This window comes from Erpetoichthys calabaricus, chromosome 3, assembly GCF_900747795.2.
Source record: "Erpetoichthys calabaricus chromosome 3, fErpCal1.3, whole genome shotgun sequence".
Lineage (NCBI taxonomy): Eukaryota > Metazoa > Chordata > Cladistia > Polypteriformes > Polypteridae > Erpetoichthys > Erpetoichthys calabaricus.
In genome coordinates this window covers 129,058,041-129,071,520 of record NC_041396.2, presented here as the reverse complement: position 1 = coordinate 129,071,520, position 13,480 = coordinate 129,058,041, and the positions used below count along the sequence as shown (strand labels likewise).

Genomic DNA, 13,480 nt, shown 5'->3' with positions numbered 1-13,480 from the left:
CATAATCAACAAAAGGAAGTTGATCGAGTGACATAGTGTCGGAGAAACTCGAAAGCTTAAGGTCACAAAGTCGCACAGTGCCCAAAATAAAAAAAGTTGTCACATATCAAAGTCGGCTGTGAAAAGGCGACTCGTAGCCCCACTGTCTGAGTGTCATATGAAAGCTTATTAGGATACAGAGGAAAATAAATAGGCACACAGTGGGGGGAAAAAGCACGAAATGTCAACTTTAATCTCGAAATTTCCACTTTAATCAGTTTGGACCTTTGAGTCTGTAATTGTAAAATTTTAACAGTACTGTGTCAAGCTTAAAAGAAACTGCTTGCAAAAGAGAAACTAATTGAATCTGGCTTGTACGGTAAGTGGCCTTTAACTTAGGCAACAATGTATATATGAAGTGCTAAAAAAAAATGAGGTTACAGTTTGATCATTAAGAAACTTTGTTCTTTTGTGATTTTGCTGTGTGTAAAGGTATGAATCCAAAGAGTTTTTGTCTTACTAGTATAAGTTACTTTATCATGCTGCAGTTTAAAGAAACCTTATTTTACTTAATGAAGAGTGGTAAAAATTACTAATTGGTCTGCAGGGGGTCATAAAACCTTACCAAAATGTTGTGGAATTTCTTGGGTCTATTTGTAAACAGTAAACTATATAGAAGACCATAGTAACTAACTAGATCTGCAGGCATGTCCTTTAAAATTATTTAAAAGAGGAATTAAACTTATAATGGTCAAACAAAACCCACATGACAACATATTATTCAATTATTTTCTTATGTATACAATAGACTATAATTCTGAAAAGTTAAAGCTTATAAACAAGTTAGAACAAACAAACATTTCTTTTTCTTGACATAGTGTATACTATAAATGGCTTAATATTAAATGAAGATAAACAGAGTTAGTATATGTGTCCTGACCTAGGAGAGGTCCTCACTTTATGCTTTTATCATTGTAGCAGTACCATCTCTATTCTACCTTATAATCAGGTGGGGTAGGGGAGAAAAGTTCATAAAACATTTTTATAGAGTGTCCCTTTGCGTGTTTGCAAATAATTCATTTGACAAAAATAAACAATGTCTGGGTATTTTCCTGTGTTTCAGAGCTCTTAGGTGTTAGAGCTCACTTTTCCTCATAATGTTTGTTTCTGAACATAAAGTTTAATCCATCCAAAGTTATTGACCTTCTTGTAAAGGTATAAACTAGATAAGGTTTTTTATAGAATCAAAAGGTTGCCCTCAATTATTCAATACCATAGTAGCTAAGGAGTTTGACTGCAGAGATCTCCATTTGTGGTTCAATCTGTGTTAACAAACACTGAGCAAAATTTTCCATGTCATTGCTCCAGACGTTTAAATATATGAAATGAAAAAAAATGCATGCTGATGATTTCAGGATAAGTGGGCAAATGATGACACACACACAGTCCACAAGGGGTTGGTGCATGAAATGCCAAGTACTTTTAATAAAATTCAACAAAAATGATGCATTGTTTAATAGTTGCAGTGCAAAAACAGATCATTCATCAATAAATAATCCATAAAAGCAAAGTGATACATAGGGGTTAAAATTCCAAATAAATAGATCAAATAAAAATTATATTAAAATCACAGATGGAATCTAGCCATTTAAAATAAACACAAGCCCCAGTGCATCTTCCTAAAATTTGGCAGTTCCTCAGCTTATCCCATCAGGACATGCAACTTGAGGAGATTACAGGTGCAGTCATACAACAGTCCTCAGTTTGGGTTCCTATCGCCTGTTGTTGTTTGTAGGACTCTGCACCAAAACCTCACTGTTGTCTCCCTTAGCCAGTCCATTGGTGTCTAAAGGTAAGACGCTGCACAACGGGGCCACTGCTACTCCCCTTTGTTTTTGTGCTCAGTCAGACTGCCCCTTTTCGCAATCCTACTATTGAGCACAAGCTTGCTTCCTTGGAGCATACTCCCGACCACCTGTTTCTGCTCTTTAACATCATGGGCTCCGGTTCCGGCAACCAGAAGTGGTAATTTAACAGAGTAGCTTTGTGAATTTTCAAGTAAACTATGGTTATAATTACCGATAGATGATTCAAGTTTTGTATAGATATTATTTAGAATGATAAAAAGAAAACAGATACGAAATTTGACAAATGGCGATCCTCAAAAGGGCGACCTCAATTGGGCGCAGCGAATAAAGGCGCGCGTAAATAAAGATCTGCACCTTTGTTGCTCTTCACATATTCTAGAGCCATTTGAACTAAATTATCTACGAACGCCTTTATTCGCCGCGCTCAACTAAGGTCGCCCTTTTGAAGCTCGCCTTTTTGTGCGCGCCCTTATTGAATAGAGCCATACAAGACAGTATTACTGTCACAGAAAATTAAAGACATGTAATACACGGCGGCAGCCCACGAAGAACGGTCAGCTCAACAAGTAAACAAAAAACAAAAGAAGGCTGAAAGAAAGAAAAATATGACCAACAAAAAGAATGAGGTCAAAGTCCCTTGCCATTTAATATAGACTGTTCGTACTAACGTTTATGCACTACTGTTCTAGCGCCCGTTATTGTAACGGGCTAAATGACTAGTGTAAATATAAAGATGTAATGGGAACAATAAGCTGTCACATCCCTGTCTTGTTCCTGGTAATATATTCAACTTTTTATTATATTTATATATATATTATATATAAAAAGTTAAATATATTACCAGGAACAAGACAGGGACGTGACAGCTTATTGTTCCCATTACATCTTTATATTTACACTAGTCATTTAGCCTGTTACAATAACGGGCGCTAGAACAGTAGTGCATGAACGTTAGTACGAACAGTCTATATTAAATGGCAAGGGACTTTGACCTCATTCTTTTTGTTGGTCATATTTTTCTTTCTTTCAGCCTTCTTTTGTTGATGTTTACTTGTTGAGCTGACCGTTCTTCGTGGGCTGCCGCCGTGTATTATGTGTCTTTAATTTTCTGCGACAGTAATACTGTCTTGTATGGCTCTATTCAATAAGGGCGCGCACAAAAAGGCGAGCTTCAAAAGGGCGACCTCAGTTGAGCGCGGCGAATAAAGTCGTTCGTAGATAATTTAGTTCAAATGGCTCTAGAATATGTGAAGAGCAACAAAGGTGCAGATCTTTATTTACGCGCGCCTTTATTCGCTGCGCCCAATTGAGGTTGCCCTTTTGAGGATCGCCATTTGTCAAATTTCGTATCTGTTTTCTTTTTATCATTCTAAATAATATCTATACAAAACTTGAATCATCTATCGGTAATTATAACCATAGTTTACTTGAAAATTCACAAAGCTACTCCGTTAAAGTACCACTTCTGGTTGCCGGAACCGGAGCCCATGATGTTAAAGAGCAGAAACAGGTGGTCGGAAGTATGCTCCAAGGAAGCAAGCTTGTGCTCAATAGTAGGATTGCGAAAAGGGGCAGTCTGACTGAGCACAAAAACAAAGGGGATTAGAAGTGGCCCCGTTGTGCAGCGTCTTACCTTTAGACACCAATGGACTGGCTAAGGGAGACAACAGTGAGGTTTTGGTGCAGAGTCCTACAAACAACAACAGGCGATAGGAACCCAAACTGAGGACTGTTGTATGACTGCACCTGTAATCTCCTCAAGTTGCATGGTCCTGATGGGATAAGCTGAGGAACTGCCAAATTTTAGGAAGATGCACTGGGGCTTGTGTTTATTTTAAATGGCTAGATTCCATCTGTGATTTTAATATAATTTTTATTTGATCTATTTATTTGGAATTTTAACCCCTATGTATCACTTTGCTTTTATGGATTATTTATTGATGAATGATCTGTTTTTGCACTGCACTATTAAACAATGCATCATTTTTGTTTGAATTTTATTAAAAGTACTTGGCATTTCTGCACCAACCCCTTGTGGACTGTGTGTGTGTCATCATTTGCCCACTTATCCTGAAATCATCAGCATGCATTTTTTTTCATTTCATATATTTAAACGTCTGGAGCAATGACATGGAAAATTTTGCTCAGTGTTTGTTAACACAGATTGAACCACAAATGGAGATCTCTGCAGTCAAACTCCTTAGCTACTATGGTATTGAATAATTGAGGGCAACCTTTTGATTCTATAAAAAACCTTATCTAGTTTATACCTTTACAAGAAGGTCAATAACTTTGGATGGATTAAACTTTATGTTCAGAAACAAACATTATGAGGAAAAGTGAGCTCTAACACCTAAGAGCTTGAAACACAGAAAAATACCCAGACATTGTTTATTTTTTGTCAAATGAATTATTTGCAAACACGCAAAGGACACTCTATAAAAATGTTTTATGAACTTTTCTCCCCTACCCCACCTGATTATAAGGTAGAATAGAGATGGTACTGCTACAATGATAAAAGCATAAAAGTGAGGACTCTCCTAGGTCAGGACACATATACTAACTCTGTTTATCTTCATTTAATATTAAGCCATTTATAGTATACACTATGTCAAGAAAAGAAATGTTTGTTTGTTCTAACTTGTTTATAAGCTTTAACTTTTCAGAATTATAGTCTATTGTATACATAAGAAAATAATTGAATAATATGTTGTCATGTGGGTTTTGTTTGACCATTATAAGTTTAATTCCTCTTTTAAATAATTTTAAAGGACATGCCTGCAGATCTAGTTAGTTACTATGGTCTTCTAATAGTTTACTGTTTACAAATAGACCCAAGAAATTCCACAACATTTTGGTAAGGTTTTATGACCCCCTGCAGACCAATTAGTAATTTTTACCACTCTTCATTAAGTAAAATAAGGTTTCTTTAAACTGCAGCATGATAAAGTAACTTATACTAGTAAGACAAAAACTCTTTGGATTCATACCTTTACACACAGCAAAATCACAAAAGAACAAAGTTTCTTAATGATCAAACTGTAACCTAATTTTTTTTTAGCACTTCATATATACATTGTTGCCTAAGTTAAAGGCCACTTACCGTACAAGCCAGATTCAATTAGTTTCTCTTTTGCAAGCAGTTTCTTTTAAGCTTGACACAGTACTGTTAAAATTTTACAATTACAGACTCAAAGGTCCAAACTGATTAAAGTGGAAATTTCGAGATTAAAGTTGACATTTCGTGCTTTTTCCCCCCACTGTGTGCCTATTTATTTTCCTCTGTATCCTAATAAGCTTTCATATGACACTCAGACAGTGGGCTACGAGTCGCCTTTTCACAGCCGACTTTGATATGTGACAACTTTTTTTATTTTGGGCACTGTGCGACTTTGTGACCTTAAGCTTTCGAGTTTCTCCGACACTATGTCACTCGATCAACTTCCTTTTGTTGATTATGCCACTGTTTAAACCAACAAATAGTACATTTTACCTTGCCTCCACTTGGTATTCGTTGAAATTCTTATATTTTCCCCCGTGCTTTTCCCACTGTCTTTTCACAGAAGGCTGAGCTTAAGGGCTATTTATATTGATTTGAATATTCAAAAAGGCATAATTCTGGGAAGAGTTTGGGCGGGACAGAAGGCGCGTGCATGTGCGTTACTTTTCACGCTGATCAGGATTTATGTAGCGGAAGAACATGGAAGTTTGCGTACGCACAGATTCCTGCATCTGGATTTTTCTGTGCATACGCACATTCTCGCTTTTGTGCTTACGCCATGTTTTAGTTCGAGTTTTACGCACGCCGTTATACATGAGGCCCCAGGAGACTAGCAATTGTGTGGCGCATCATAGAAACTGAAGTAAAAGGAAGATTTTTGGAGCTACCTGTTATTTGCTTCAGAACTGCTTTGATACCGGTATACTGAGTTCTGAAAGCTTCTATCGATACTAAAGTAAAAATATTAGTACCAATCCTTCTCTAATACTGACAAAGCAGAAATTAGCAAAGTGTGAATAATGGTATTCCAGTTAAGTCTGGTTCCTTCCATGTTTCAGTCCTGTCAAAGATCGAAAAACCAAAGAATGGACAGATTCATACCAATATTACATTTACTGTGACTACTCAGCAAAGAAACACAATCGAAATAACATTTCTTCCTTTCATAATGCCATAGCAAAATCATTATACTGAATTATTTATGTATTGTTACACCTCTAACACACGTGCCACATTACTTGCTAAAATTTTCAAAAGCCAATTACAACTACATTGAAACAAATACATTTATATACAAAGTAAAGCTGCAGTAATGTCACACACTGTCTCCATTGTCTGAAAACTCAAAAGAAATGAATGATTATGATAATAAAAACAATCCCACTGCATCTACTCACATTGAGGATTTCAGGATCATTACTCTCCAACCCCTGGACGAGAAGAACAGCATAGTTGTCGGTCTGAAGGTGTATGCCACCTTCCAAATTTCTCTTTCCTCTAGTTGCTAAAGAAAGGTCAATTTCTCCTAGCCGTTCCTCAATAGTTATCTGGAAATGAAAAGTTAATGAAAAAGTTAAGTTTCCCAGAACAAAAACAAATATGAAAGTCAGATAAGAAATGCTTATATTCAAAACTAACACTGAATCTACAAAGTGGCCATGACTTAAGCAATGTGAAAAAGAACTGTCATAGCACCCTAGACAGGACAGCAGATTTGCTTGATGCACAGATACTTCTCATTGATATTCTTATTGATTCAATACTGTTCTCCAGGCACCATCACTTGGTACTGGGCATGTCTGAAAGTATTTGTACAAGTTCTAAAGGAGTTCTGGATTTAATGTGGCTATATCTCAAATGATGTGAACAATATGTAGTTGCACAGATTCGATCTGCTATCATACAAGTGTGATCCAATTCATGATACTTACAGTCTAATTGCAACTATTCGTCAATGGATATTGGGCGGTTGTATTCGTGCCCATGAGCAGCAGAAATATAAACTCAGAGACCTAGCGTGTATGAGTGACACGTGAATTTCAGCATTAACATGATGGTGATGCCATGGGCTGCACGTGTGCTGCAATGAAAGGTTCAATGTGTGGTAACCCTGCACCAAGAGGAGTGTGTATCCATTGGATATCTACGATGGTGACCACGGCTTGCAAGTGTTCCCTGTAGTTGCAGAGGATGACCAAACTCGACTATAGAGGAAGTAACAGTTATAAAAAAGTTTCTGTATGTGAATCTGCTGAAGGATCATTACCAAGCCTTGAGGGACGGGAGCATAGAGTAAAGCAAGTCCACCTGACCCAAATATCCATGTTTTCAGGAATGTAACTTCCACATATAAGAATTGATTGTACTTATATTAAATTTGTATTAACTTAAAAGACAGATTTCCTATACACAAAAAACAGTGTACACTGTCAATACCCTATTTTAAAGAGACTGAAAACTCTTTCGATGCATGAGTTTTTCCCTTTAACATACAACATACACTCTGATTTGCTGATTCCGTGAATTTGTACACACCAGATAACATCAACAACATTTATTTAAATAGCACATTTTCATATAAATGATGTAGCTCAACTTTACATGATGAAGAAAGTGAAAAAAAACAAAATATATAAGAAAATAGAATTAGGGAGCACTAATTAACATAGAATAAAAGTAAGGTCCGATGGCCAAGGAGGACAGAAAAAACAAACAAAAAAAAAATCTGCAGGGGTTCCTAGGCCACAAGACCGCCCAGCCCCCTCTAGGCATTCTACCTAACAAATGACTTCACAATCAGTCCTCATTGTATTCAGGGTTCACATGGAAGAACTCGAGGATGGTCATGTGGACTTCTGGCCTTTAATCCATTCAAATAACCCTCCTATAAAATTTTGCTGGCACCAATGTTAATTCTCTGTTGGCTGCACTTCAGGTATGCTGTATTTCCAAATAAAACTCAACTACAAAAAAGGTTGTGTCAGCCATTTGGAGTGTTTACTTGGATGAAAACAAAGAAATCTTTGACATAAGTACTAAATAATGATGATGAGAAGGAATATCATAATTCAACTGTTCGTATATTAAGTTATTTTATTTGTAAAGTCACATGAAGACTTTTGCCGTCTCAATTTAAATATGAGCCTACTTGGCTAAACAACCTGCTCCCAATGTCTCATGTATTCAACACTACTGACACACTTACAGCTGGCGCTACTTCATACCAAAGAAAACTTTTTTTCAGGGCAACTAACAGTTTCTGATAGCAGGGTGAGCTGAAAGTAGGATAAAAACACTTTGATGCAGTCATTTTGAGCAAGCAGATTTCAGTTCTTCTAAAAGGCTGAATTTTCAAGCGTCATCTTTGTTAAAGCTGCAATTTTTACATGTGGTTTTAGAAATATTTTACAAGTCAAATGCATGTCATGCTTTGCAGAACTACTATTAGCTAAGAGTAAAAATACTGATAACAAAAAAGCATATGAAGTACAAATGCTTGTGTATGCGTGTCTTTAGTTGGTATTCTATTATTGTCTCTATTCTGAGAGATGGGCAAGTAAGAATTTCATTCTACTGTGTACACGTGATAATAAATTTGAGCTTAAGAAATACCTATCTGAACCTTACATCCCAAGATCAGATAGTGTTCTTAACTACTGTCAACCAGAACTGTTAAGGAATTTGCAACCTCAAGAGTTGTAGATAAGAGATTAATCTTTGATACAGCTGAAATCTTACATTTTAAAAATGGACATACCTCTAACATTTGAAAGCTTAAGCTTAATATGTATTTCAATTGCCAAGAATATACAATTGGGCTGCATTTTCGTTTTTTTTTTTTATTCCAGTTCACTAATATAGTCTGAATGTATTGGTAGCTAAACAATGAAAACATTTACAAGACAGATTACTTTTAATAAAAATTTAAATTATACAGATTTATAATATTCATTAATTGTGGCTAATTAGACAAATTTGACATATTTATTGGTATAATATTTTTTCTAATAAAAGAATTTGTTCAGTACTTTGAATTTACCTATAATGATTAAGTACTCAGAACTGGGGATTCACCAATACCATTTTTGACAGCTAACCATAATGGATACATTTGGAATGAGTAGCATCAGAGACAAATTTAAATGACACTCCGTGGTACAGGCTGATTATACAATAGCGGAAAATAAAAACTTTCAGAAAGAACTCAGTTTGGAACACTGTAATAGGATATAGTAATGATAGAGGGCAGACAATGTAAATGTTCTAGTGTCATAATGGAATACAGAAAGATCACACCACTGGCATCAACAAGTAGTGCTCAGCATTACGGAAATATGTATTACCATATGTTCTACTAGTGCTGGGCAGTATACCGGTTCATACCGAAAACCATTTTTTATTTTTGTTATGATATGGATTTCTTTTATAATGCAACACCGATTTAAATTGCCTAAACAACATTCGGAACGTGGCGCAGCCGGAAACTGATTAAGGGGGATCTTTTTCACTGCTGCTCTGCTAAACACATGCAATGGAGTACATGCTTTAGTGGAGGTGTTGCGCGGGGGGCTCTTTTTCACTGCTACACCACTAAACAAGCACACAACGGAGATAAATGCGTTAGTGGAGGTACTGCGTGGTGAAAATGGACATAGAACATTCCGAAACTGAAGCTGTAGCAGACAAATTCGAACATGATGACAGAAGAAGTTTTGCTGGAAAAAGGAGTCATGTCTGTTGTCTGGAGATACTTTGGATTTAAAAGGTCAGATGTGGACCATTATGTTCAAATGTGTGAATACTGTTTCTATACTATATACTGTGTCTATACTACTGGATAATACTGCAAGCCAAGTTGTATTTTTTTCAATACTGTGTAATGTACCTGGGTACTGTGTAATAGTGTGACGACATGTTGACTTTATTCTCGTAAATTGTTCTTAAAGTAGAACATCGTAAACTAAACATCTTAAAATGAATATTTAATTTACTAGATTTTCTCAAACCCCGTCGTAAGTTATGTAGCACATTTGTGTTGTGTTCCAGTGCCACGTTAATCGCTACGTGCTTCTTAAACTGACTTCCTCTTGCACTAAGAGAAGAAGCAGACAGCACACAGAATACATTAATTTCATGATATTCCTGCTCCCTGAACATTTAGAATGCTAAAATAAATAATTGATATAATTTTCATGATGAAATGCATTAAAGCATGTATTAATCATGTGGGGGCACGGTGGTGTGGAGGTTGCACTGCTGCCTCGCAGCAATGGGGTCCCGGGTGTTCCCTGCTTTGAATTTGCATGTTTTTCTGGTGGGTTTACTCGGCGTGCTTCAGTTTCCTTTCAAAGTCATGTAGGATGGCGGGTTTTGTTATGCTATATTAACCCTGCTAGTGTATGTATTGCTCGTATTCACCCTGCGATGTGGTGGTGCCACATTCAGGATTTCCTCCTGCATGGCACACAATGCCTGCTGGGATGGGCGCAACCCTGAAAGGACTGCATAATTAAATACGTATAACAAAGATTTTTTTTTTTTTTTTTTTAAAAAGTTCTGAACAATCCGTGGTCTAAGTTTATAACTAGTTTTAATTTCACAAGGACGTTTATCATGTGGCGACTGGTTATGTGGAGAAAGAAAAAGGAAGGATATGAACTGGGGGTTTGGTACGTCAGAAAGAGACCGCACGCATGCAATAAAGAAAGCCCGCTAAGAAGAACATCCATTGAATTCTGTGTTCGCGTCTTTGACCACCAGATCACAAACCCAACATTTACACAATATTTAAGTTAAACCTGTGCGACACCCATTCGTACATCCAGTTTTTTGGAACCTCTTCACACCGGCCATAAAGTACTCTACACTGAATATCATGAAGTGAATGTATTCTGTGCGGCAATCGCTGCCTCTTAGTGCAAGAGGAAGTCAGTTTAAGAAGAGCGTAGCGATTAACAACTGGGTCGGGGAACACTTAACACAAAGCATTTAATGTACTACATAACTTGACGGGGTTTGAGAAAATCTAGTGAATTAAACATTGATAGTAGGATGAAGTTTAGTTTACGTCATTCTACTTTAATGACAAAATAAACTACGAGAATAAAGTGGAAATGTCGACTTTAATCTCGACATATATATATTTTTTTTCTTCATTGTGTCCGTATTGCTTTTTCTTCACCGTGGCCCTAATACGATTTTGTACGGCTATACCACAAACAGCATTATAAATGCAAGTTGCAGTCTTATTATTTATGTATATAGCTTAGCTTGAAGCAAGGTCCATATTAATTGGACGGATTAATAATTAATAATTAAATGGATTAATAAAGATTTAAAAAAGAAGTTGCAAAGGAAAAAACTGCTTTATAAGGCATATAAGACTAATGACTGCAAAGTGAATTGTAGAGCGTATGAGAACATGAGGGCAACCATTAAGGAGGACATCAGGAAGGCTAAAAGACAGTTGGAGTGGAATATAGCTGATAAGGTGAAAAAAGACCCTAAGAGATTCTTTCAGTATTTTAGTAGTAAAAGAACAGTCAGTCAAAGAGGAGGTCCAGTGCATCCGGAATAGCAAAGGGGAATTTAAAGATACACACAGTGAAATAGCGGATGCCTTAAACTTACATTTTTCTGAGGTGTTTACAAGTGAGCAAGTGGATAACCTCCCAGAGGTAAACGCGACTACTAAGGAGGTACTGAGGGATTTGGAAATTGTAGAGGGAAAAGTACTGCTCAGATTAAATAAGCTGAAATCGAACAAATCACCAGGACCAGATAATATTTATCCTCGTGTTCTTAAGGAGGCTAGCGAGTACATATATAAACCCTTGACGCATATTTTTAGGAAGTCACTGCGCACTGGAGAGATTCCGAAGGACTGGAAAATGGCAAATATCATCCCATTATATAAAAAGGGTGACAGGGCAGATCCAAGCAACTATAGGCCAGTAAGCTTAACATGCATCACAGGAAAATTAATGGAAGGAATTATTAAGGATAAGATCGAGCAACACTTGGCAAGGACAGGAGTTATTCTAAGCAGTAAGCGTTGGGTTCAGAAGAGGGAGGTCGTGTTTTACTAAAATGCTGGAATTCTATGAGGAGGCAACAAAAGGATACAATCAAAAAGGAGCTTATGATATTATTTATCTGGACTTTCAGAAAGCATTTGATAAGGTGCCACATGAGAGGTTGGGCATCAAATTAAAAGAGGTGGGAGTTCAGGATGATGTTTGTAGATGGGTGTAGAATTGGCTCAGACAAAGGAAGCAGAGGGTGATGGTGCGAGGAACCTCATCAGAACTGGCCGATGTTAAGAGTGGTGTTCCACAGGGGTCAGTGCTAGGGCCGCTGCTATTTTTAATATATATAAATGATTTAGATAGGAATATAAGTAACAAGCTGGTTAAGTTTTCAGATGATACCAAGATAGGTGGATTAGCAGATAATTTGGAATCCGTTATATCATTACAGAAGGACTTGGATAGCATACAGGCTTGGGCAGATTTGTGGCAGATGAAATTTAATGTCAGAAAATGTAAAGTATTACACATCCATCCATCCATTTTCCAACCCGCTGAATCCGAACACAGGGTCACGGGGAAGTATTACACATTGGAAGTAAAAATGTTAGGTTTGAATACACAATGGGTGGTCGGAAAAATCGAGAGTACACCTTATGAGAAGGATTTAGGAGTCATAGTGGACTCTAAGCTATTGACTTCCCGACAGTGTGCAGAAGCCATTAAGAGGGCTAACAGAATGTTAGGAGATATAGCACGATGTGTGGAGTACAAGTCCAAGGAGGTTATGCTCAACCTTTATAATGCACTGGTGAGGCCTCATCTTGAGTACTGTGTGCAGTTTTGGTCTCCAGGCTACAAAAAGGACATAGCAGCGCTAGAAAAGGTCCAGAGAAGAGTGACTAGGCTGATTCCAGGGCTACAGGGGTTGAATTATGAGGAAAGATTAAAAGAGCTGAGCCTTTACAGTTTAAGCAAAAGAAGATTAAGATGTGACATGATTGAAGTGTTTAAAATTATGAAGGGAATTAGTGCAGTGGATCGAGACTGTTATTTTAAAATGAGTTCATCAAGAACACGGGGACACAGTTGGAAACTTGTTAAGGGTAAATTTCGCACAAACATTAGGAAGTTTTTCTTTACACAAAGAACGATAGAAACTTGGAATAAGCTACCAAGTAGTGTGGTAGACAGTAAGACGTTAGGGTCTTTCAAAACCTGACTTGATGTTTTCTTGGAAGAAATAAGTGGATAGTACTGGCGAGCTTTGTTGGGCTGAATGGCCTGTTCTCGTCTACAGTGTTCTAATGTTCTAATGCAGTTTGCCGTAATGATGGTTCAGTTGGTATAGATGTCATCACCAAGTTGCACTTGTTTTATTTTTATTTGGTGAATACTGTGTAATGCACCTGGCCTTGAAGTCTTGGAAGTAATAGTATTACTGGTAGTTGCACTATTATTTATGTTATTTATTAGTATAAATATTATGCAGTTTAATGATGCTAAACTTGCTTAAAAAGTCACTTTAACATGTCAGTGGACAGAGATTGTTAACATTAACAAAAAGTGTAGTTGGTTTACAAAAAATATTTACTATTTATTAC

General features: G+C 36.8%; 1 protein-coding gene across 1 annotated transcript in view; it reads right to left on the bottom strand.

Moving 5' to 3' along the window:
• The window catches only part of wdr43 (WD repeat domain 43), a 95,314-nt gene that overhangs the window by 52,858 nt on the left and 28,976 nt on the right, over positions 1-13,480 (bottom strand). The window contains exon 11 of the mRNA XM_028797364.2: positions 6,246-6,395. Coding sequence (XP_028653197.2) covers positions 6,246-6,395 — 150 coding nt within the window. The remainder of the gene's footprint in view (positions 1-6,245; positions 6,396-13,480) is intronic.